Genomic DNA, 25,762 nt, shown 5'->3' with positions numbered 1-25,762 from the left:
ACACAGATGGTGTTCTGGAGAATCTCTAAAGCACGTACTGGGAACCAGAGCGTGCACCCTGATGAGAGATTTAATGCCAGTAAATCAACCTACCAGGGCCCTGTAATGGGGGCCTAAACTATCCTCACTCCTCCCTGGCTCCCCAACACACTAACAGGATCCTATGGCATCTGTGCACTGGCTGAGTCCCTACCCTGCAGTTAAGTGTCTTCCTCCAGCACCTCCTTTGTCATCTCTGAGCCCCAAGACACCATCACCATCCAATGTCCTGCAGCTGATTGGGCCCACCTGACAGAGCAGCAGAGTCCTGGTGAACACTTATTGCCAACAGAGGAGAGCATTTCCTGGCAGACATCTCCATGCTAGTGCAGACACGGGGTTAATGGCAGGAACAGCTGGTTTTGCTCAGGGACCAGGAATGAATTAGTCCAACGAAGGAGCTCTTGCCAGTATAAGCTGCACCTCCACCAGCGGGGTGTCCCATTATTGCTGTACCAGCAAACCCTCGTCCTGCATCTTCATACCAGGTTTCAGCATCTTCATAGAGTGCGACCCAGTAACCCAGCCCTGCGCTGGCCCAGGCTTCCTGCACACCCCTGCTGGTGAGCTCACTGGAGGCCGACGGAACTGGGGATGGATGGCAGCCCTGGGAGCAGTGGGATGTGAGAGCTCTACGCTGCATGCCAGTCATCACTTGCTGCAACCCCAGAGAGGGAAAACCACCACCCTGCAGCCACTCAAAGGAGCCTGGTGCGGGGGGGGGCAGTGCCAAACCCATGCAGGGTGAGGAGAAGCTTGGCTGCAGCCCTGCAGGGGACGAAGAACTTTCCTGATGTAAAGCTGTGCTCCTATGCCAGCCTCTAGTCTCCCATTCCTGGGAGAACGTCCTGACAGCCCTGGGGCCCACACTTCCCACTGGGTTCCCATTTCCACCTGCCCAGCATGCCACAGGCACAGCAAGCCCTCAGCAGAACCAGAGGGGGCTCTCCTGTTTGAGCAGGGGCAGCTGTAAGTTACAGGCCAGGCCAGGGGCCTGGACACCCCGAGTTCTGACTCTTCAGGAGCTCCCTGCGCTGCAGGATGCCGTGGGCTGTGCTGCCTGCCCGGACATTCCCCCCACATGGTAAGGGATGCTGCAATGCCAGGTTTACTCCACCCCTGCAGCTGGAGAGCACCTGTTCCCTTCCAAATGCCTGGGATGCTCAGAGAGGCCCTGACAGGCCTGCCCTGGCTCCTGTGAAACTTCCCAGGGACTTGAGCTGGCTACCTGATGCGTACGGCACCCTGACAGATGTGCTGGCCCTTTAAATGCTTCATCCCCAGTGGCTCCTCCCTTGCACCTCCGGCCCATTGCCTTTGGCAGCACTTAATTCTTAAACTGAGCACCACCGGGGAGCATCCGATTACCAGGGCTGCAGCCAGTCATGAATGTACCCGGGGCTCGACACCCCAGCCTTCACGGTGTTGCTTTGGGATCCCCCCGCTATTCACTAGGGCCCCAGTGCAGCTTTTTACAGGGCCATGCCACATGGCAGCAACATCAGGTACCTGACAGAGTACAATGGGACCAATGCTCTCAGGGACTGGGACCCATGGATGTGGGACAGCCGGCCCAAACCAAGCCAGCATGCATTTGCCAGCTGGGTCGCAACACGGCAGGTCCAGGCTGGAAAGGCAAAAACCAGCAAGTCAGAGTGCACCCGAACAGCCATTCTCCCTGTGTTCACGGACCCTCCTGGCTTCTGCCAGCTCCTCTGTCACTCTGTCTCTCAGTGTGCCATAGCAACCCAGCCAGGCTCAGTCCACACAGTCAGTTTCCTTGGCTCCCTGTCACTGAAAGCTAATGCCCAGTCATTGGAATGTCTGGTGTCACTCCAGGACAGATAAGTCACCTCTGCCCATTCCAATCAGTTCTGGATAACGTCACTGGCTCCAACCTAGACAGGTGTACATGATACCCATCCATTCACCTCTCCCACCCCTTAACACTCAGTGGGTAGAGCTCTGACATGAGTGTGCAAACTGAGTCACACATTGCTCATGAAGGTATTTCAGATATTCTCGTATTCTCCCCAACCTCATTATTTCTCTTACATGCAAAAAGAAGTGATCAGGAGAGCAGTATTCATCTATTTTCTCAATTATGCAGGCAGCAGCGAAGACAATGGCTTGTCCCTTTTACTGTTACAAGAGGCTCTACCACACTGACAGTGAAGCAAGATTGCTGTGTACCAGTAAATTAAGCAGACACAACTCGAGACATCACCAGGAGATCTGTACAGTACTCGGATGCCATTTTTTAGTCTTTTTTAGCCACAGCCACCCTTTAAATATTAACCTGTCTGGCAGGATAACACCACATGGCCACCTTTCCACTTTGTCTCTCTGAGACATCAAGTTGCTACCTTTCAAATGAGCCTCGGATGCCATTTCTAATCTGCCACCCATGTGCACTGAGATGCCCCTTGCTGATGGGAGAAGACAGGAAGAAGATGGGCTTCTGCGAAAGGAAGAAGAGCTCCTCTCATAGTAACGAGGCAGGACTGACGGGCCTGTGCATCAAGCGAAGACTCCCAACCTGAAGATGACAGCTCTGCCAGTAGAATATCGGGAGATCACACGTCTCTGCACTGCGTGGCAAAGTGGGTTGGAGAGGTGCTCCACGCCCTTCTCCTCTCTCGCTCTCTCTCTCTCTCTCACACACACACACACACACACACACACACGCGCGCGCGCTCCTCTCTCTGGCCCAAGAAGAACAAGGCTGGCAGCACAGAGCACCAGCTGAGAGCCGGGAATGGCATGAAAGGCTGGCTACACCAGAACTCCCCCGGAGGTAGATATTATCCACACCAACATTCATCAGCATGGGGAAGTCACCTCCCAGGAGGCAGCTGGGTAGGTGGATGGAAGAATTCTTCTGTCGGCCTAGCACTGCCTACTCCAGGGCTTAGGTCGGTACAGCTACATCTTCCAGGCATGGGGTTTTCACCCCTCAACCCCAGAGAGATGTAAGGTCCCTGAGTCGGCACTCACCAGCCTAAGGAAAGCAGAGAGCTCAAAGCCAGAACATTTTACATCACTCCAGGCACAGCGAGAAAAACAAGCGTTAGGTCTGGGACCCTGCACTAATGTAGACAGCGTGACGTTGTTCCCTTCACCCTACTGTTCTGGTTCCCATGGGGAGAGGGGAAGGCATGGAAGGAGGAGGTCTGCGGCACTCTGCATGCCCTGTGAGTATCCTGTATCCATTAACAACTCACTCACCGTTAAATGCCTGATCTGGCCCAGAACACAAAGATGACTGCATAAGAGCTGCGGGGGGTAATGTGTGGGACTGACAGGCACCAGCAGAGAACTGGGGTGTAAATCAGTCTCCAGAGGGTCAGGAATGACTGGGACCAAGTGCAAAGATCTGTAATTAGCCCTCAGACCACAGCAGCCCAATTGCAGGGTGAACTTGAACAATGTCCAAAGCAAAAGGAGAGAGGAGACAGCTACTACTACAGAAACCAAACACTTGGCATTCCATCCCTACATCCCAGCAGGGATGTGCAAGGCTGCTGTGACTCACATGTACTAAGCAGTCCTGTAAGCCCTGTCGAAACTCAAGATTTAAAGGTTAAATATCAGGCTAACGCACATGCTCTAAAATGTAGTCAAAGCAGTGAGGTCTTTAACCCATTAACCTGGCCAACCGAAAGCCTAGGCTTCCCCTGCGCTGCCTTGTCCCCACTGGTTTTAGAATACACTAGCTAACTCTACCTCTTTTACCCGAGTCTAAACAAGGCTGGGCACGTCACACCATGAAGTGATTTCAAAGGCTGTTAAAGAACAAGTGGGAAGGCCCTGGTAAATTCAGAGTCCAAAGGTGCTGGAGCCTTGACAGCGGTACCAAAGGAGAGTGACTGGTCCCATGCAGCCTGGGCCCTGGCTGCTGCACAGTAAGTCAACGACATGCAGAGACGGTGCTGTGAGTCCCGTGGTCTCAGTGACAGCACATGCTGGTCTCCCAGCAGCTTGTCACACATAGGGATTTGTTACCATGCTCCTTGAAATGTGGAAGGGTTGGGACTGGTGCAGCCACAGCTTGTACTGCAGGCCGGAGGAAGGGTCTACCTAGGTCATGTCAAGGTGACAGCTGAATTCTCGAAACTGCATGCAAGAAAGCAGCCTTCTTGTTGCCTGAGAAGCTTTCTTGGCATTCGCCTACCTGCAGAGTTGTGCCTGTGCAACTCTAAACTGACTGGCAAGAGCTGAAAAGCTCACTGTGAGCTACAACGCCCGGCACCTCCACTGACTCAGGCTGCAGCTCCAGAGAGGCTGGGAGGTAGAAATAGAAAGTGTGCCAGCACACTCAGCAGGGCTTGTCTCAGTGACCCAGCAGGGGAGCTCACACAGCTCGCTTTAGCCTCTCCACTTGCTCCAGAAGACACTCTCAATACAGACGGCAAGGCGACCAAGCGCCCGTGAGAGCGTAGGCAGACTGAGCAATCTGCACGCCCTCCAGTGAACAGAGACACACTTCTTATATTAACCCCCCTCATTATCTCTGGCCCTCAGTTCAATTCCAACTGAACTCAAATGCCAGGCGAATACAAATCCCCATTTAAGCTATGAAAATCTATGGACACTGCTTCAGTTTGAGTTCAGTCCATCTTGTCCTTTCAAAGGTGGAACGACTTAACTGCCGCACAATTAGCATGTAATTTGTAAGTCATTATAGTGCAAAGTATCTGGTGAGAACATCTGATTGAATAAACCTGCTGAGCATAATTTTCTGTGGGACTAAAAAATATTAAACCGTCTCTTGCCTTTTTTTGCCCTTTTCAGAGCTCACTGGGGTGGCTGAAGCCTACGATTCTCTCTCATTTAAGACCAGGCTAAGAACCAAAGGAGCTCTGCACCTTCTCCCACAGGAAGGATTTAAATAAACTTGAGAGAGCACAAGACACTTTACTCACAAGCCAAGACATTGACATTTCTTAGGCTTTATTTGCTAGAGACTTGGGCAAAAAGCACTGGCCCTGTACTCCCCAGCTTCTCCTGGGTGTTTGGGTGAATGCTGAAAGTAGACAGCTGCACCATACTGATAAGAGGGCAACGTTCTTAGGAGATCAAACTCTGGTCCATTAAGCCAGCCTCCCAATGTGGCTTTCATCCATCTAATCTAGAAGATCCAAGTCTGTCTCACCTCAGCCCAGGCAGCAGTGAACCTGTCGACGGACAGGCACCTGTAGATCCGGGTTTTCTAGGAACAAGGACCTTCACTGTATGAGACTCATCAGGATGAAGAATGAAGTTGTGCCTTGAAAGTCACCGAGAAGCCCAAGAGGGCTCAGCCTCTCTAAGCAGGGAATCCTAGCAAAATCAGAAGCAGCATCCATCGCACATCACCTTGGTGAAGGCCTCTGGCCCTAGGGTGGTCCGGATGGGCAGAGCACAGTACTGAAGGGCCAAGCACAACTGCCAGATGGTTTGATGACTGGTGTACCATAGGTAAGTGTCTTGTGGGTATCTAGGGGAGTCTCTCCTCTCTCTGCCCAGTTCTACAAGATTAAACTGACTGAGCCCCTTCAGAGGCAAATGAGGCCTACAAAGCAAGGCAGGCAGACACCTCACCAAGGAGTTTTCCCAGCTTCCACTTCTGCAGATTTTAGTGCCCAATGCTCTTGCTTTTTCCTATGCATCCTGAGGGGAGACAGCTTATTTCTGGAAAGCTATGCCTGTGCCAACTGCCTTCCCTGCCTCCCTGGAATGCAGCCAGCAACTCAGAAACAGTCTCTGCTTCTCTCTCTTGGAGGCATCTGCTGGCAGAACCACGTGGAAATGACCAACTGCAGAAAGATGCATCCTTATCCTATACCTCCTGCCCCCACTCAGCACCTGGTGCAGAAGGGATGGCAACTTTATCCATAACTGGAAGTTTCTCATAGAGGGGCGGAGTCCTTATGCCCTTTTAGTTTACTGCATAGCATGCCACACTTTTGCCAAAACCTGCAGCCACCTTGGGCTGTCTTGTGAAGGAAAATGGCTGTCAGGTTTCTGCTACTAAGTCATGGCCTTGGCAGCAGAGTATGTGCAGAGATTTGGTATTACAGAAGTATCCACAGATCCCATCCAGGACTGGGATCTACCATGCCAGAACCTGTAGGACACACTTATTAACGTAGTATGTTCCGTAGTGCCTAAGGCCAGAAGGGACCATTAGATGATCTTGTCTCACCTCCTGCATAACACAGGCCAATCAGTTTCACCCAGACAGCCATATGCTGAGCCCAATGACTTCAGTTAGACTAACTAACAGGATCATCCTCTTCTTGGAAGTGCTCCCTATTGGCTAGCATGTCTTCACGCTCTTACTACTTCTTCGGGCTACAGGACAGGGAGGTGCCCCAGAGCTCCCTCCCAGGGATTACCTTAAGGCTTCTTTCTTCCCCTAAGTAGCTACTAGTGGGCTGAGGGTCGGGAGGGAAGGGAAAGAGAAAGCCAGTTCCACCAACTGCTCTGGGTCCTGGCCTGGGGACCATGTAAATAGGTGTCTGCTGTGTCCTGTTCATTTAATTCCTATTGCTATTCTCACTGCCTGGTTCACTTCCCCACAGCCCTGCATGGTCCTTGCCCTTACCTCTCAAGGCTTTGTCTTAAAGTCCCAGCAGCACCCTACCCAGGGTCTTGCAGCTCTTCCCATGAGCCTCAGTCCCGTCTGCAATAACCTCTCCCCCATGAGCTGTCCATGGTACTGCTACTCTCTTAGCCAGCCAGTCACACAGTCTGCACTCCTCAAGCTCCAAAGAGGAACTGCCTGGCTCTGGCCCAGCTGCTTTCTATATTCTGGTTTACAGGACCCTGACTGGCTGCCTCTCACACTGCTGCTCCAGGGAACTTGGAAGACTTCCCCACTGCTCTTCTCCTGGGGGCGGTGAAGTGTGGCAATGCAGAGAATGGGAGGAAATGAAACGCCACCAAGGTCGAGGTCCCTTCAGCGTCAAGGGATTGTTTAGGTGAGATGCCTGAAGGAGCCTAACAGGTGAATCACACTTGCTGCTGCGAAGGAACCCAGCACACCAGCCAATGGGACCAGGGAAGGAGGACCACCTAAATCTGGTGGTCAGTCTGATCCCAAGCAGGTGAGCAATACACACAAGCCAGGATTCCCTATAACCTCAGAGCAGAATACAGCCAGGCAGCTGCGCAGGTGAGGGTCGATACCTTGTAGTATGAGATTTGTTACAATTGCTGTCTTCCTGCAGAGCTACAAGCTTCAGGAGCATGTTAAGGACTACGCAGGCAATCCTGTTCTCCCCATAGACCATGAAGGACAGGGAAAACAGGAGGAGTCATTGAGTGTCAGAATGTGAGACTGAAGGGGCCATTGTGCCCCCTTGCAGCCTGACGCCCTGCATGCATAGGCCATAAAACTTCCCCTAGAAGCTTAAATTATACAACTTTTGGAAAGCTCTCTCCTCAAGGGCTTGGCTGTTGCCCAGAGGCACTTACAATGCAGCTTTAAGGCCAATTATTTAAGCATTAAGGTGAGGGCTGCAGTTAGGGTACTGCACAGCCTCTTTTCTGGTGCCCAGCATGGTGGAGTGGAAAAAGCACATTCCCTCACTGAGGCGGGTCCCAGTGGAAGTAAAGAGGCAATTAGAACTGCTGAGAGCATGCAGAGGATGTCAACATTTCTGTTAGGTTCTTAGGTCATCGGAGTGGCCACATTGGGTCACACTGAAGGTCTATCTAGCCCTGTATCCAGTGGGCCAGTGCCAGGAGCTTCAGAGGGAATGAACAGAAGGGGGAGTCACAATCTTTAATGGCTTCATGACACAGCTATTCTCCCCATTACATAGAGAACAGATGCCCAGAGAGACTGAATGACTTGGCTAGGGACACACTCAACATGTGGTAAAACTGAACTCCGGTCTCCTACAGCCTACGCTGACCACTTTAACCACTGGACTTCCTGGGTCTCCGACTGGGTCTGCTGCCTGCCAGACTTGAGGAGGGGCAAACTGGTGCCCCCTGGATGCACAAACTGACTGCACAGGGATGATCTGCTGCATAATTCAATGTCTGTGCAGGGCTCCGTGATTCTCAGACAGAAGATGCTTCAGAAGGTTGACTTATAGGTGGACATTTCTGCTCTCTCCAAACATCCCTAGAGCTAGGGAAGGTAGGGTGAGAGAGAACCATTTATTCTAGCCATTGCAAACTGTGGGGAGCTCCCATAGGGGAATGGCAAGAACACTGCAGGAAAGGTGCAGCTCTTCTAGCTGCTTTTTGCTAACAGAGAGTCTGAGCTGGAAGGGAGTCCCATGTGTCTAGAACAGGGAAGGGAGGCTGCAAAGACAGCTAGGCACACCACAAGCAGAACAGATCCATTACGAACGTGCTGAGCTGGAGAGTGGGAAGCAGGCTACCTACTGCCATAGATCGCTATGGAGGAGAGGCCCAGGCCGAGAACAGCCAGGAGTGGCGCAAACCTCAGAGGTGAAAGAGTTATACCTTTGGCAGGGTCAGTTCAGTCCCACGTTACCGTGTAAATCAAGCAAGCCTTGTACAGCTGCATACGTCTGCTCTCCATGGGTACCAAGGAATCCTGGCACTCCTGTAAGAGAAAGGCCTCCACCCAAGAATCCGAGGCCGACAGGGCCTTTCTTCCTACAAGCAACGCACTGGCTGGCCGCTGCTCTCAGACCGAGGGCTAAAGGGATTCCTGAAATGCTTCGAGCACCTTTTGGATGAAAGATGCTCTATAAATAGCTGAGCCAGGGTGGGGTAGGATGAGGAAGAGAGCTCTACACAGCAGCTGCCCCCCGAACTGCTTGATGTCAGACCACGCCCTTAACCCTGCTCTTGGTGCTCTGAAACCCACCCACTGACACAGACATGTCACAAATAAATCACATCTTGTGCTGTTTGAAAAGGGGCTTGAGGAGGGTGGGGGGTGAAGAGAGACGGCTGTTTTGCTTCAGGCCACTGTTCATTTGTGAAGCTGAAGCTGTCCATATGAAGCCTGAATGCTGGCGGCGAATGTGACTCAATTCATCACTCACCCTTGTGCCTTTCTGAGCAGCCGCGAAGCTGCTGAGCTTTGAAGCCCTCTGAACATTTGCCATGCCAGTGAACGGGCTTTGGCAAGGAGACAGATGTTTGTCAGAGACAGAAGCTGGGGGGAGGGGTTTGCAGCCTGTGCCACGCACAGCCAGCTCATGTGATGGGGAGAGCCATGGCCTGATTACTTTCCCTCAGTGCTAATCAATTTCACGCCCTCGTCAGTGCTGATACCAATAATCTTGTGGGAAGCGGGCCAAACTCGCTAACAGCTTTGCAAGCTGCCTCCTGACTCCAACAGCTCATTCGCTCTTTCAGAAACATCAGATTCAGCTTCAGTTCCAAGGAAACCCTACATGGTACCAAAGCACCTGTAATTCCGAGCGAGTCACTGTTGGTATTTAGTGTGAACACATCTTTGGCTACGGCCCCATCTAATCTGGGCAGAAAATCCCTCACAGCTGATCAAACTCCAAAGAGGCGGGAAGGAGGCCTCAATGACAACCTGTAATTGTCACACTGCATTTCACTCACTCCCCCCCATCTGCCAGGCCCTGTGACACTGAAGACTAGTAAAAGTGAAGGCAAAGCGATTGCAGACCTAGACTCTCCCAGCAGGAGTCGTGGTGGACAATCGCTTAGGAGAGCTTCTAACTTCCCCCTTCACTCCCAGCAGGATCACTGCACACTATTTACACACGTGTGTAAATTAATCCAAAGTACATTACACGTAGACCCTGGGCATGGTGGAAGCACAGCCAGGCTTGTCACACTTGGGCATCAAAGTGGCTGCAGCTATTTGGTTGTGCTCACAGCTTCCCTAACAAGTAAGAACTTTCGTGAGGGAACTCAGCTTGACAACTGTGCTCCCGAACAGCCAATCCAGCCCGGCAGGCTACAGCATGATTTTACCATAGGATTCTAACCTTGCTATGCAGACACAAATACCCTGCCTAAGCAGTCCTGCTGGGCCTTGCCAGCAGTAGCTGTGTGAGCCCAGGGAGGGTGCCTGTCTGGAAAAGGCCAATGAGGAAGGACAGAAATGCTGCTTGACAGAGGTAGAAGCAGCCAAAAAGCAAGGGGTAGGTAGGGGTACTCGAGTAGGAAAAGGTGGCTCCACTGGAATGAAGTGGTGACATGAAGCTAGAAATCACAGAGTAACGGGAAGGAAGGGAAGGCCAGGCGTGGGTTAGAGACAGGGTTAATGTAAAGCAGATACGGAACTTCTAACAACAATAAGTTAGAAACAAAACTAAGTGTCTCCACAGACAGGTCTTTGCTAAATGTAGAGCCGCTCCCAAAGACAGCCTGCTCTAGAGAGGAGACAGCGGTGAGAGAGGGCTCTAAGGAAAAGTCTCAGCACAGCATACTTGCTTGGCTGAGCCAGGAATTCTTCGGTATGTTAGTCCCAGGAACAAGAGGCCTTCTCCCAGCAGGCAGAGTGTGCCAAGCTACCATCCATTACCTACACAGTACATGTCTCTGGAAGAACAGAGCTGTAGTCTGTGCAAGAGACACATAGTAGCCAGTGAAGACCAGCACAGTGGCCTATCCACTGAGCAGTAATTGTGCTGCCAGACCTCAAGGATTCACAGTGCTCTGGCTGGAATTCACCCATTTGGCAGCTGAGCATCTAACACAGGAACATCTGTGGCTCACCTGGAGATTCATGTCTCCCTTGCCCAACTGTAACATGCCAGCCAACCTGTGTACCACTGCATCCCAAAGGATGCTCACCCCATCGGCAGAAACCCCTCTGCAGGAGGCAGCTGTTGGCGAAGGAGTGGGCAGAAGGCAGCCAACTCAAAAATGTGCCACGTGCAGGGCATTAGAAAGAATTCCTCTGTGGCAGAGGGCTCAGAGTGAGGGGAAGGAGAGGAGTTAGAGGCATGGGAAGTGATACATACATGCTTTTCTCCCTCTATCTTCTTGTCAGCCACCTGCATTGCATCCAAGTATTTGAAATGTAGTTCCATCAGTCTATCAACCTGTGAGGGCAGGAGAGAGACATAGCTGAGTGAGACACATGCCGCTTGCAGTTCAGCCCTTCCGATGCCACTGTCCACCCTTCCAGAATCTCACAAAGCAGCTTGCAGCTCTGTCATGGCCAGGAGAGGCATAGGAATGAGTGAGGAGTGGCCAGTGCTGGACAGGTGAGTGCTTTGGATTGAAATGTCAGTGAGCTCTACACTAGACCAGCTCATTAGAAAGTGAGCAAACGGGCCATGAGCTCAGCCAACTCCTCTGGTCTGTGCTCTTCCACTTTCCCAGCTCCCTGAATGCAGCCGATCTGGACAGACTGCAACTACTCAGCTCCAGGTTATGCAAGAGAAGCTATGGCAGCCCGCTCTCCTTTGTACTGGGTTAAGCAATCAGAGCAGGACCTGTCCTGGGGCTGGGAGAAGTACCGTGATGGGCACAGCCTGTTAGAAACATCTGGAGGGTTATGGCTGGGTTCTGCACAGAGGCTGGGGTGGGCTATGTGCAAAGGCAGCAGGGAATTCCTGGCTGCTTGGTAGGTGGCTCTCACTCACCACCTCAGGGTCACACAGTCTGCCATCTGCAGAGTCAGAAGGAATCTTCCCCAAGGTCAGACTGACCAGAACTGTGGATGGTTTGGGTGCGGGTCACTTGTTGGGATGAGCTGGGTGTATCTAACTGAGCCTTGCGCATTCACTTGCCTTCCTATCCTCCCTGTGGGCCACACAACTGCACCCTGAGGCCTGGCCTGCTTTTGTCTAACCCACGTTACTGGGATCAACGGGGGTAACTGGTTGGGTTTTAGGGGCTGGCGCATGCAGCAAGTCAGACCAGATAACCTGATGGTCCCTTCTGGCCTTAGCTTCTGACTGAATTTACAATTGCTATTGGAAGAACTAGTTTGCAAAAGCTGCTTCTCTGCCAATGCTACCCTGGCTACTGATCAGCCAGCAGGTACTGCAGGGACAATTGCACCAGCAAATACTATGCCTGCTAAGAAGGATGAAACACTCCACAGAAGGGGAGAGGGATGTAAAGGCAGAATGTAAGAGCAGTACATAGTTAGCATTTTCCCTAGCCCAGTGGTTCCCAACTTTTTCAGTAACATGGCACACGCACGCACTCGTTCAGGCTAGGAAGCAGCATTTCAGCTGTCTCCCAGCATGAATGGGGTCCTATGGGGTTGGCATTTCCCCTCATGGTAGCTATGCAAAAAGCCACCACGGTGGGGAAACTGGAGAACCCCACGCCAGCTGGGATTCCGGCAGCCTTGCTGGTTGAACTCCAGCTGGCATTGGTTCATCAATATCCACCCGGCAACGGCTCTGCAAAGAGCCACAGTGAAGGGAAATGGATGAAATTTCACAGCGCACACAGACAGTTCTCGCAGCACACTGGCTGAAAACCACTGCCCTAGTCTCACCACTTGCGGCAGGGTTTGTTTTCTTTCCCACCTCTGGAGATACAGTAACTTTTATCCATTTTCCAGGCTGGCCCCTGGTCAGTGAAATGCCGGCACCATGCCTGTTCTAACCATCTTTCCCACCCCTGGACTCCAGGAGAGGGAGCACGACTGGACATCAAGTGCACTAACCTTCTCGCTGTCATTCTCTGTGAATTTATTCAGCAGCCGTGTTCTCTGCTGCCCTCTCAGATTGCGCAGCAGGGAAGCCAGGATGGAACAGACGTGCTCTGGTGTGGGAGAGAGAAAGAGTTGCACACAGGTTAGACTATCAGATCATTTCCTCTCTTAAACAACAGGTAAAAGACACACACCTTCAGTTCCAGCTGCAGGGGTTCCCTGTCCACAAAAAATGGGGAAAGCCATTGCAAAAATGGGTCTCTGAGAATCCTGCCTCTTCTCCCAGTTACCTGGAAAAGCCTCTGTAGGCTTTTATCTACCGTTTGTGATAGTCTGAAACTGTTTTGGAATCTTCTTGCTGTTTACCACAGCCCCTGACAAACAGGATGTCATAAAATACTGCCTTATCCCAGTTCAGTTTAGCGTCTCTGGCCACAGTATCTCCCTGGGGCTTTCACTTGTTTTTTGGCACTGCCTATCCTAGCTAGAGGTGTGACGCTGCTGCTTCTTTCACGGCTAAGAGCCATTCTGGACACAAACCAGGCTTCATTCAGAAGCTGGCACTACCAGTTGTATGACCCTCACGTTACGAAGCAGGGAGCAGTTGTTAGAACATTGCTCAAGAAAAGGAAAGGATGCCAGAGTACAACTCCTGCAGAGATTTAATTGGCATTAGCCAGGACAAAATCTTCAAACAAATCTCTTATTTACAGAAAATCCTGTGCACAGAATAATACAAATTCATTAATGAACAAATAAACCTGCTTTACAGCCCTCTTAATTCAACTTAGCAGTCAAAACTTCCCCAGTCCAAACCCAGAATTGGCACAAGAGGCACCCGGAGTTCAAGTTTACCCTCACTAACCTTCAGAATCTAAAGGGCAACTGAACTAACTGCCTCAGATTTGCACTGATTCTCTTCTCCGGTGTGGCAGGCCGCAGACTCCAGGGGTTCGCTTTAAGATTAACTTTAGAGCTGCCCGCTCTTCAAAGGGCATGCGGGCACAGGCACAAGAGGTTCTCACTAAGGGAAGAGCGTGGCACCGCCCCACGTTTTCTTTCACTCTTTACCAATCTCTCTCCGTAGCATTTGCCTGTCGAATGTTACAGCAGAACCCTCCCGAGAACTCTGCCAACAGACATGGCAGCAGTACCTGCCCCAGGGCCTGATTCTGCAAAGCACCGGACATCTTCCATGGGAAGCCAGGTCATGCTGCATCTCGCAGGCAGGAAAAGCTCCAGTCCTTGTTTTGAGGCTGTACTGTGGTTCCCCAATGCCGGTTTTCAGCACTTCCCAGGAGCCACATTAAGTAGAAAAGGAACACACACGTGCAGCCCTGACTTCAACTGAGGCAGCATTTGGTCTCGCACAGGGCCTGGTTTTCAGCCTGACCTTAAATGGACTTCCCTTTTGGTGTTTTAACTACTCAGGCCATGCCCCCACCTGAAAGAGAGGCCGTGCGGTTCAGAGGACTGGATTAGATGTCCTCTAGAGGACCTTTCCAGTCCTACAATTCGATGAGTCTATGTTTTAAAATCTGGGCCAAAGAAAATGTGAATTAAACATCTCTATTTCTTTCTAGCAGAGCTCTCCAGTTTGTAAGGGCTTTCCTCCGCTCCTCTTCCTCTGTCACCCTTCATTTCACCCATCACACTTGGACAACGGCAGGCTGCTGTGTGGGCAGAGCCTGGTTCACATTTCTTTGGACGCACAGAGGTGTGTGGCTGCATGGGCAGCTGTGAAAACATTAGCAGTGAGCTACCCACAGCATCGACTTACGCTCCCCGAATCACCCCACAAGAGGGATAGTCACTGCATTCAAGCAAATCTTTTGCAGCATTTGTGCCAATGTCAGATACACCAAAGGGGCAACATTTAAAACCCGACACCTGCCACCTCCTCTCCCTCAATGAATCGCTGGTGGTTGCTTTCTGCCCTCCCCTCTGCACCAAGTACAGCGCTCAGAGCTTCACGCGCTTCAGTGTGTTCAGAATGAGAACATCTCAATGACGCCTTTGCTCTAATCCTGCTGATTAAGATTGATGAGCAATGGTGGCCGCGAAAATCTCCTCTGCTGTCTCCCTGATGGGAGGGGTAAGAGGGGTGTCAAGGTTTGTTACTTTCACCAGAGAAAATGCAAAATACAGAAAAGAGGGATCATCTCCTCCTCGCCATCAAACCAGATTAACACGCGCTTCCACAGCGCTGCCTAACCTGCCGCCAGGAGAAGCTTCGCTCAAGCATGCTGGTATATAAAGACCAAAGGACACTTATCTGTTTGCATGGCACTGTCAAATAAACTGACAGCTCCTCTTTGCATTGAAAGGCTGAAGTCACCTATGCAGTCCGTGTGCCATGTCCCACTTGGGGGGGGTCTTCCCCTTTGCACCTGCATGCCACATCAGGACAGCAAAACCACCACAAAAACCTACACACACACAGTTTCATTAGCTACTAATAAATGTAGCTTCCTGAGGAACAGATTTCTGCCGGAGGTGGTGTCAATTTTTCATATGCCAAGGAGATGGGGGAGAGCTGCTGGCAGGAAGAGCAGCGGAGATAACAGGTTTATCTGGTGGCCGGCACTGTTCAACTGCTCTGTCATTTCGACAGGATGAAATGGAGGTGAAGGATGGCTCTGGATCCACCAGTGCAGACTCACAGCAGAGGAGCCTTCAGGAGAGCAAAAGGCAACTGTGCTGCGCACACGATATCAATTTAGTTATCCATGCAAAAAAGCAGTCAAGTAGCACTTTAAAGACTAGCAAAATAATTTTTTAGGTGAGCTTTCGCGGGACAGACCCACTTCTTCAGACCATAGCCATACCAGAACAGACTCAATATTTAAGGTACAGAGAACCAAAAACAGTACTTTTTTTCGTTTGTTACTGTTTTTGGTTCTCTGTGCCTTAAATATTGAGTCTGTTCTGGTCTGGCTGTGGTCTGAAGAAGTGGGTCTGTCCCACGAGAGCTCACCTAAAAAATTATTTTGCTAGTCTTTAAAGTGCTACTTGACGGCTTTTTGTTTTGATAGTGTATAGACAAGCACGGCTTCCTCTCTGCTACTATGCAAAGAAGGCATTACAAAAAAAAAAATCCAAAATGCTACTGAGCCTAGAAAAAACCTGCAAAAAAGTTGTAAATGTTGCAGCTGTTTTTTCTGCTGACTTGACAGGAAGCCAGTATTGCCAAGGGGCCCCTGCTGTGTACCACACAGGAAGCTCTTAATGGGGCTCCCAACTGAGTAAAAAGATGCTCCACTCCCTGTTGCACAGGGGCTACCCGATCTTTTCTCATATGGTACCTCTCCCCAACTTCCTGTTCTCATGCACCGCCTCTCGCTCTCCTGTGCATCTACTCCCTTGTTAGGGTGTGTAGCCCAGTGGGTGAGCAAAATGGAAGGAGGGCACCCTGAGGAGGCCATGAAATTTCATAAGGGGGAGCATAGCACAGTCAGCTGCTGGGTCTCAGGCTCATCCAGCTCATTAAAAATAATAGGATCTGTGACTGTTTTTATGTCTGTGGATTCACATTTATAGACCGATCAATAAAGCTTTTACATTCTACAGGCTTATTCTCTTAGACATGCCAAAAGGGTTTGTTTTGTTTTCATATGAAGATAACCAAAATTTCTGTCCGTCTGGATGACAGGTGGGAGGGGGTGGGGCGATGGCTCCTGCTAATTGCGGGGATGAAAAGAGTGGCCCGACAAAAAGTTTGCTCCCCTTGACATAGACGGTAACTGAATACCAAGAAAATTCTTGCAGGAGGACGGGCACATTGGATTCTTCACTGATACACACAAGGGTCTGTCCACCTAGCTGCACAGGTTTGTAAGCTGGGAGAGATAAGCACAATCCTTTGTCCAACCTCCTCCACAACCAGGCCATAGGATGTCTCCCAGTAGTTTCTGCATCAGGCCTATTATTTCTGGAAGCCCCAGATTATTTCTTATAGACACATGCCTAGTCTGAATGTAGACCATAAACCACAGACTCCACCACATCCCTTCGTAGGAATGAGTGAGGAGTGGCCAGTGCAGGGCTGCCAGGGTCCCCCACCACCTGCCAAGGTTTTTGGAAATCTTATGTGGGACAGGAAGCCCTGGCTGGGGATCTCACGGGTGGGGTAGCCTATCTCACATAAATTTTGCAAAAATCTGGCAACCCTAGCTGAGAGGGATTAAACCTGGGAGTGGCAGGGGAGGGGAGGGCTGCTTTTTGGGGTTGAGAGGGGATTAAGCCTGGGATGGGGGGCGGATTTAGGGGCTGAGAAAGGTTTAAGGTGGAGGAATGGGGGGTGCATTTTTCCCAGGGAAGAACCTCCCCCGCCTCACCTGTTTTGAATTGCCTTGGGTCACAAAGTCTTCCTGAGTTGTCAAAATGTGTCCCTGTCAGGAAAAGGTTGGGAACCACTGTCTGACATCCACAGGCCACCTTCCACCCTTCTCTTGGTCGCATGTGGACTCCTAGCACTACACCTTAGGCTAGAGGTGGGCTACCTGTGGCCCATGGGTCTCATACAGCCCGTCAAATTTCTCTGCACGGCCCGTGAACCATTGTGTTTACTGTTGCTTGCAGGGTCACCAGATTCATGGGTTTCCAGCTGCGCAGTTTTTTCCCCTACCGGTATCACTAAAGAAATGCAGATACCACAAGGGCACGTGAAGGGAGCTGCAGGCTAACTGCACATGACACTGACTGCGAGGGCTGTGTGCACGGTTTCAACGACACCGTGCTGCATGTTCTAAGTACACAAGCACAGGGAGAAAAACTACCCTGTCTCAGGAGACCGTCTTGGTTACAATAATTTTGAGGACCACTGAGCTGAAAGAGGGCCATTCGTGCAACCCACTCACTAGCCTAGGTTGGCCAACACTGCCTGAGGCACTTCAATCAGCTCCAAGGATCCCAGCCCTGTTATCTGGAAGCTTTGCAAAGCCTGAATGGAAAAATGTTAGTCTGGAGGAGGGAAACAGGAAGGTTGGAGGTCAAAGCTGCTAACTACAGCCTTATGTTCACCCAGATTGATCACCTTGCATACCAGCCAGGCCGAAATACACTTCTTTTGAAAAAGCATCAAACTCATGAAAGCCTTGTATTCAAATTTGACACATTAACACGTGATTTGAACTGGGATGGGAATTTTCTGAGTCACTATAGGGGCTCGTTTGCACACTTGGCTTAATCTAATTCTTGACCTCCCCCCACTTCTACCCTTCCACTTTCTGATTTGCTCACTTTGATCAATTTTTTTCTGAATTGTCCACCTTGATTACCGTTTTTGGTTCTCTGTGCATTAAATATTGAGTCTGTTCTGGTCTGGCTATGGTCTGAAAAAGTGGGTCTGTCCCACAAAAGCTCACCTAATAAATTATGTTGTTAGTCTTCATTACTATTTTGGCTCCTGCTGTTTATTGTGGGTTGGCTAATAATGGTAACACACACCTTTTTTTCCTGCTGCACACAAGGCTTTTGTCAAAACAAAAAAGCAGTCAAGTAGCACTTCAAACAGAGAGGTAGCCGTGTTAGTCTGTAGCTTCGACAACAAAAAGCCTTGTGGCACCTTACAGACTAACAGATATTTTGGAGCATAAGCTTTCGTGGGCAAAGACCCACTTCATCAGATGCATGAGTCGGGGGTGGGTTTCACAGGGGTATTTAAAGAGTGGAGTCCCAGTAAGAGGGAAGGCCAGAGCTGACAAGGTCTATTCAGAAAGGTGGAAATGGCCTAGTATCAACACTACTTAGCAAAAGAGTTAAAAACAAGTCAGATCAGATGGGGATGTGAGCCTTTGTCAGAGTCTAATGGGGAGATGTTAGCACCCAGAGCAGAGAAACTGCCTTGGTAAGCTGCGAGCCACTCCCAGTCTCTGTTTAATCCATGGTTAATGGAGTCAAATTTGCAAATAAATTGCAGCTCAGAGATTTCTCTCTCCATTTGATTTTTGAAATTTTTTTGTTTCAGAACTGTCACCCTTAAATCTGCCACTGAGGCTACATCTACACTAGCACTCTACATCGAAGTAGCCTATTTCGAAGTAAAAACATCGAAATAGGCTACTTCGACACGTATCATCTACACATCCTCCGGGGCTGGTGCCGTCGACGTTCAACGTTGAAGTAGTGACAGGGAACATCGAAAGGAGCCGCCCCAGAAGGAAATGCAGAGCGTCCACATACACAAGCGCTCTCCGTCGAAATAAGGGGCCAGGAAAGCTTGCAGATGGGGTCGCAGGCTGGCCAAGCCCTTTTGGGGCCAGAGCAAGCCGCTCCCTTAAAGGGCCCCTCCCAGACACACACAGCCTGCACAGCACAAGGTCCACAGAGCCAACAAAAAGTTGCAGACCCTGTGCACACAGCATGGACCCCCAGCTGCAGCAGGAGCCAGAAGCCCTGGGCTAAGGGCTGCTGCACGCAGCGACCATAGAGCCCTGCAGGGGCTGGACAGAGAGTCTCTCAACCCCTCAGATGATGGCCGCCATGGAGAACCCCGCTATTTCAACGTAGTAGGACGCAGATTGTCTACACACGCCCTACTTTGACATTGAACATCGAAGTAGGGCTCTATTCCCATCTCTAGATAGGAGTAGCGATTTTGACATCCCGCCGCCTAATGTCGATTTCAATGTCAAAATAGCGCACGGCCTGTGTAGATGTGACACGTGCTATTTCGACGTTGTGTCAGCTACTTCGAAATAGCTGGTTAGTGTAGACGCACCCTGAGTGTCCGTGGAGATTGAAGTGTTCCCCCCACAGGCTTCTGCGCATTATCATTCCTGATGTTTGATTTATGTCTATTTATTCCTTTATGGAGAGACTGTCCAGTTTGGCCAATGTAAATTGCAGTGGGGCATTGCTGGCACATGATGGCATATATTGTATTAGTAGATATGCAGGTTAAGGAGCCCCTGATGGTATAGCTGGTGTTAGGTCCTGTGATGATGTCACTGGTATAAATATGTGAGCAGAGTCGGCAGCGAGGACTGTTGCAGGGGCTGGGTCCAGGCCTAGAGTCACTGGTTTGTGATTTGTAGTGGCTGGTGAGGATTTGTATCAGGTTGGCAGGCTGTCTGTAGGTGAGGACACGCCTGCCTCCCAAGGCCTGTGAGAGTGAAAGATCATTGTTCAGGATGGGTTGCAGATCACTGATGATGCGCTGGAGAAGCCTTAGGTGGGGGCTGTATGTGATGGTCAGTGGTGTTCTCTTGTTTTCCTTGCGAGGCCTGTCTTGTAGCAGGTGGCTTCTGGGTACCCATCTGGCTCTATGAATCTGCTTCCTCACTTCCGTAGGTGGGTATTGTAGTTTGAGCAAGACAGCCTGCCAACCTTAAACAAATCCTCACCAGGCACTACAAATCACAAACCAGTGACTCTAGGCCTAGACCCAGCCCCTGTAACAGTCCTTGCTGCCAACTCTGCTCACATATCTACACCTGTGACATCATCACAAACCTAACACCAACTATACCATCGGGGCTCCTTTACCTGCACAAACTACTAATACAATATATGCCATCATGTACCAGCAATGCCCCACTGCAATTTACATTGGCCAAACTGGACAGTCTCTACATAAAAGAATAAACGGACATAAATCAGACTTCAGGAACGATAATGTACAGAGCCTGTGGGGGAACACTTCAATCTCCCTGGACACGCAGTGGCAGATTTAAGGGTGACAGTTCTGAAACAAAAAAGTTTCAAAAATCAAATGGAGAGAGAAATCTCTGAGCTACAATTTATTTGCAAATATGACTCCATTAACCATGGATTAAACAGAGACTGGGAGTGGCTCGCAGCTTACCAAGGCAGTTTCTCTGCTCTGGGTGCTAATGTCTCTCCATTAGACTCTGACAAAGGCTCACATACCCCTGTCTGATCTGACTTGTTTTTAACTCTTTTGCTAAGTACTGTTGATACTGGGCCATTTCCACCTTTCTGAATAGATCTTGTCAGCTCTGGCCTTCCCTCTTACTGGGACCCCACTCTTTAAATACCCCTCTGAAACGACCCTCCCACTCATGCAGGGTCTTTGCCCATGAAAGCTTATGCTCCAAAATATCTGTTAGTCTATAGGGTGCCACGAGACTTCTTGCTGTTCCTTGCCACCATTTCCTTTGGCCTGCTAAAACATCAGAACTACACATCCTTTGTTCCTATTCTGGACACATCCCAAGAAACTTTAAAGACACGCATGAGTGCAAGGCAGAGCTGATCAAAGTGTACCCTCAGGACTCTCATCCGTACCCTACCTCTGCAGGCAACCTCGGCTTTGTCAGCATATCGGGCCAGATGTGATTAAACTGCTAAAGTCCTGTGCAATGCATTTGTTTCTGAGCAATACACAAGGCCCATTAGTCTCCCTTTGTTCTAGGCCAGTCACACACAGCACATGTTCCCCAACTGCACCACAGACTCTTCTCAGATCAGTATCACTTTAGAACCTCACACACCTCCCTACTCTCACCTAGACAGGCAGACATGAAAGATTTAGGATGCAAGCAGTGCTTAAAATACCCTAATTAGATTGATCTTGACTTCAGCAGTGGTGTGTTGGAATACAGATTAATCAAGTCCGTGGCTGGCACTGGCAGCTGCAGCAGCAGGAAGCCCTGTCAAATCAAGCCACAACATTACACTCTCTGCCTTTATCATTAATCCCCCCATTTTTTACATTCCATTACAATGGGCATCTGGCTAGCACGGGAGGGTGCTTACAGACAGAGCTGCGCACAGACACAGTCCAGTGGAATACTGATGCGGATTAAACAAACATCATCCCAAAGACAGAGATGTGCGCGTGAGGGATATCCCAGAGATGACAGCACCCACTTGGTGGAAGGGCAAGGAGAAAGGAAGGGGCAAGAGGAGTGTTCCTTGCAAACTGGGCACTTGTGCAGCCACTCAGGAGAGATTCCAGTGCGCCCAGCTGATTAGCAGAGTGCTCGCAGCTAGGTTTGTATTTGTACTGGAGGTGCACACGCCTCGGTGCACACAAAAATCATTCTGCACATGGATGGAACAAATCCACACAACTGGAAAAAATTAGAAGGGATAATGGGCAAATGTCCTCTTAGCTCTAATTCTGGTGAACCAGTGGAATATATTTTTGAGAGTTTTAATCAAAACTGGAAAGAGATCTGATATGCTCTAGTTCAGCCACCTGTTCATGGACTCAGCACAAGAATTACTGTATGGAATTCCAGGACATATATTATGCAGTCACAAGGAGTACGGCTACTTGACAATAACAGTCCCTTCTAGTCTTAACATTTATTATGTTAATACTCTGCACATTTACTCAGCCCTCCAGCCACAATTCTGAAAGATGGTACAAAGATGCATTACCCTTTGGAACTCCAGGATGGAGGGCCTCACTCCCATTTTACTGATAGGTAAAATAAGGCTCAGAGAACCAGAGCACATGAGAATCTGTAGCAAGGCAGGATTACCGCCCCACACTAGGCAAGTTTCCTTTAAACCCTTAGCAAAGTTATTTTCGAGAACAATCTCTTTATTACAAGAATGTTAGATCAAGTTTAATCTTTAAAACTAATTAAACCCTACTTTAAAACACTAACTTAAAAATTAAATTAAGACTCAATCAGATACAGGGACCCTATTGAAAAGATGGTGATAAAAACAATAAATTGGGGCAATGTATTTGTTTAAATAGACAGACTTCTTTAATAGGAATTCATTTGGTTGGCCACCATGTGAAAAATATATTTTACTGGCTCACAGATGATGTTCAGTCAGAAAATTAATCTCTAGCAAGTCAGCTTCCTATTGTATTTTACCCATTTCATGCGCTGGGAATTTTGTCACCTAGCAGATACTCATTTTGAAGGGTGTTGCTACATTGCAGTGCATGTTACCACTTTTTAGTAACAGAGCTATTACTCTAAAGGAAAACGGAAAAGCCATGTCACTCTAATTCTCTTCTTTCTATTTTGGGGCAGGCTGGCAAAATACCCAAACTGCAGATTCTTGGTAAATAGGAAAGTGGCTGAATTTCTTCCAAGGTTATAAAATAAATTATTCTTAGATAAAATTAACATTTGGGGAAAGTGAAGGCAGTTAAGTTAGGATGAGCTGGTACAAACATCTTTCCAGGTCATTACAATCTATTGGCACGAAAGGGAGAGATTGTTTACTCTCAGGCTGGGCACACTAGCCAACATGGGGATCAAAAGATTTGCTTCCCTACAGGGTACCTATTTCTCAGAGATGAGGTCCTTGCCTCCCACATCTGAATTTGTTTCTTCCATTTTAACCTACTGAGTGTTTTCAGGATATTTAAACCGATTGCTCCAAAAGCACAGTTTGAATATCATAAGACAGACCTCCGATCCCTAGCAAATGCGAAGGTGCCTCATCAGACTCTTGGCTTCTTTGCCAGATGAACAGACCATTTTATTCAGCTTTCTGAAAGTCAGGTGTTTTTTTAAAATTCTGATATTGTTATTGTGCATTCATGTACATAGGACAAAATATTTTATCCCATCTACCTCACCATTTCAAAATCCAGTGTGAGAGCTGCCCTCTAAGTCATCAGCCTTCCTCATTGAATTACTGAACTTTATCACGTTCCATTTTATTCCTCAGTTATCCTTTATACTATTCATCATTACATCTTCCTCCCAAGCCTGTTCACAGGGATGGACCAATCAGTCTTCCAGCAATGACCCACCTTTTAGAACAGAATTCCTGAATCTCCTTCACTTTAGCACCTTCCTCTCTTTGGTTTATGATTTTTTAGCCATCCCACACAACAAGCACTAATCTGAAATTCAGTTTGCTTCCGATCAATCCATTCCTCTCAGCCCTGTCCACAGATACTAGCTGCAGAGAACATCATCCTTACACATATTATGTGCATTTAGTGGTATAGATTAAAGGCCATTACTAACCCATACTGTATTGCAAATAAATCACACATGGTATTCAGCCAACTTGGGGACTCATCAGGAGTAAATTTCCACAGGAATCATAACTCTTAATCAAGTAGCAGAGAGGGAGCCATGTTAGTCTGTACTTTCGAGAACAACAAGAAGTCCTGTGGCACCTTATAGACAAACAGATATTTTGGAGCATAAGCTTTTGTGGGTAAAGACCCCCTTCATCATGCATCTGACAAAAAGGGTCTTTACCCACAAAAGCTTATGCTCCAAAATATCTGTCTGTCTATAAGATGTCACAGGACTTCTTGTCAAACCCTTAATCAAGACAATTATGGCAAAGATCTAATCCTGAAAAAACACCCCCAAAGTGTCTAGTGGAAATAACCTTTTCCTGTAAAGCCCATTTCTCCTCCCTGTCCCTTCCGTGTCCCCAGTAATCCCAGTTAGTATCTAAGAGGGCCTAGTTAACTAGGCCCAAGAATACCAAGATCTTATCTGCAACAGGGCAAACTCTTAACCCATTACATTTTAAGATAACAAGTAGTGTATTACAGAAGCTGACAAACACCAAACCAGTATATTTTTATGGCATTTATGACACTCTACACACTACAGGCTGCTGTAGTGTCTCACACAGAAGACCAGCTTCAAAAACTGCTGGATCAGTTCTCCAAAGCATGCAAGGACTTTGCGCTTACCATCAGCCTAAAGAAGACAAACATACTTGGTCAGGATGTTGCTGAATCCCCATCAATCAGCATTGACAACTATACGTTAGAGGTCATCCACGAGTTCGTTTACCTCGGGTCCACCATCACTGACACCCTGTCATTGGAGACTGAGCTAAATAGGAGGATCGGAAAAGAGGCCACAACTCTGTCCAGACTCAGCAAGAGAGTGTGGAATAACAACAAGCTGTACACTCACACCAAAATGCAAGTCTACAGAGCCTGCATCCTCAGCACCCTCCTTTATGGCAGCAAGACTTGGACCCTGTACGCCCGCCAGGAAAAGAGGCTGAACGTCTTCCACTTGCGCTGCCTCAGGCGCATCCTTGGAATATCATGGAAGGACAGAGTGACCAACACCGCCGTCCTCGAGTAAGCTGGAATCCCAACCATGCACACCCTCCTCAGGCAGCGTCGACTCTGCTGGCTTGGCCACGTCCATAGGATGAATGATAGAAGGATTCCAAAAGACATCCTGTATGGTGAGCTAGCCTCTGGCAAAAGACCTCCCGCACGCCCCCAGTTGCGCTACAAAGATGTCTGCAAGAGAGACCTCAGAGAGGTAGACGTCGAGCTGGACAACTGGGAAGAACTAGCAGACGACCGCACCAGATGGAGGCAGGGGTTACACAAGGGCCTTCAGAAGGGTGAGATGAAGATCAGACAGCTAGCAGAGGAGAAGTGAGCGCACAGAAAGCACAATAAGGACTTCCCAGACACCCACTACATCTGCAAGAGATGCAGCAAGGACTGTCACTCTCGTGTGGGTCTTCATAGTCACAGTAGACGCTGTAAATGAAGTCCTAAATTGAAACTTTAAAGGGCACGATCCATAGTCTATGCAGACTGAAGGATGCCTACTACTACTACTACTACTACTACTACTACTAAGACACTCTATGGCCATTAGAGAGGGCATCTCAAAACATTCTCTACGTGGCCTGAAGCATTATGCATTCCATCTCTGGTCATCTCTCACATGCTCATCAGGATCTGGACACAAAAATCAGATGACACATATACAGCAGCAGACAAGATTGCAGGGACTCTCTCGAACTAGTAAGTTCTAAGTGTTCATGATAATCAAGTACAGTGAACACTCGATTTAACAGACTAATGGACGGGGCATCCGTTAAGGCTGAAAGTCAGTTATATCTGAATGGTTATATTGTGTGGTGATGCACTGACCTTCGCAGCCTGTCTTCTGCCTCCTGCTTCCCCTCTCCTGCCCCATTCTTCCCTCAAACCTCCATCTCCCTCTCTCAATTACACGGAGAGGAGCTGAATGCCAGCCAGCTGGCCTCCTTCCATCTCCTGCAGCTCTCAGCACTGTGGCTCCTCCAGCACCCGGCTCTGAGCCACGCGGGTGAAGGTAGAGAGTGGCCGCCCCCAGCCTGCCGGGGGCAGCAGCCTCCGACACCACGGCTGCTGCTCAGTGCCATTGCAGGCAGTGGCAGCCGGGCGCTGATATGCTCCATGGACACAGGGCTGTGGGAGGAGAGCTCCTGTGC

The 25,762-nt window shown here is 49.3% G+C and overlaps 1 protein-coding gene across 1 annotated transcript in view; it reads right to left on the bottom strand.

Annotated features, from left to right (window-relative positions):
• Positions 1 to 25,762, bottom strand: part of CTNNBL1 (catenin beta like 1) — a 107,083-nt gene that overhangs the window by 7,524 nt on the left and 73,797 nt on the right. Inside the window, exons 12-13 of the mRNA XM_075011740.1 lie at positions 12,629 to 12,726; positions 10,962 to 11,042 (exon numbers count right to left, since the gene is read on the bottom strand). Of these exons, the coding sequence (XP_074867841.1) occupies positions 10,962 to 11,042; positions 12,629 to 12,726 (179 nt within the window). The remainder of the gene's footprint in view (positions 1 to 10,961; positions 11,043 to 12,628; positions 12,727 to 25,762) is intronic.

The sequence above is a fragment of the Carettochelys insculpta genome, chromosome 17, assembly GCF_033958435.1.
Source record: "Carettochelys insculpta isolate YL-2023 chromosome 17, ASM3395843v1, whole genome shotgun sequence".
Taxonomy (NCBI): Eukaryota; Metazoa; Chordata; order Testudines; family Carettochelyidae; genus Carettochelys; species Carettochelys insculpta.
Note: the sequence above shows the minus strand (reverse complement) of the source record. Positions and strands in the feature narration are given on the sequence as shown.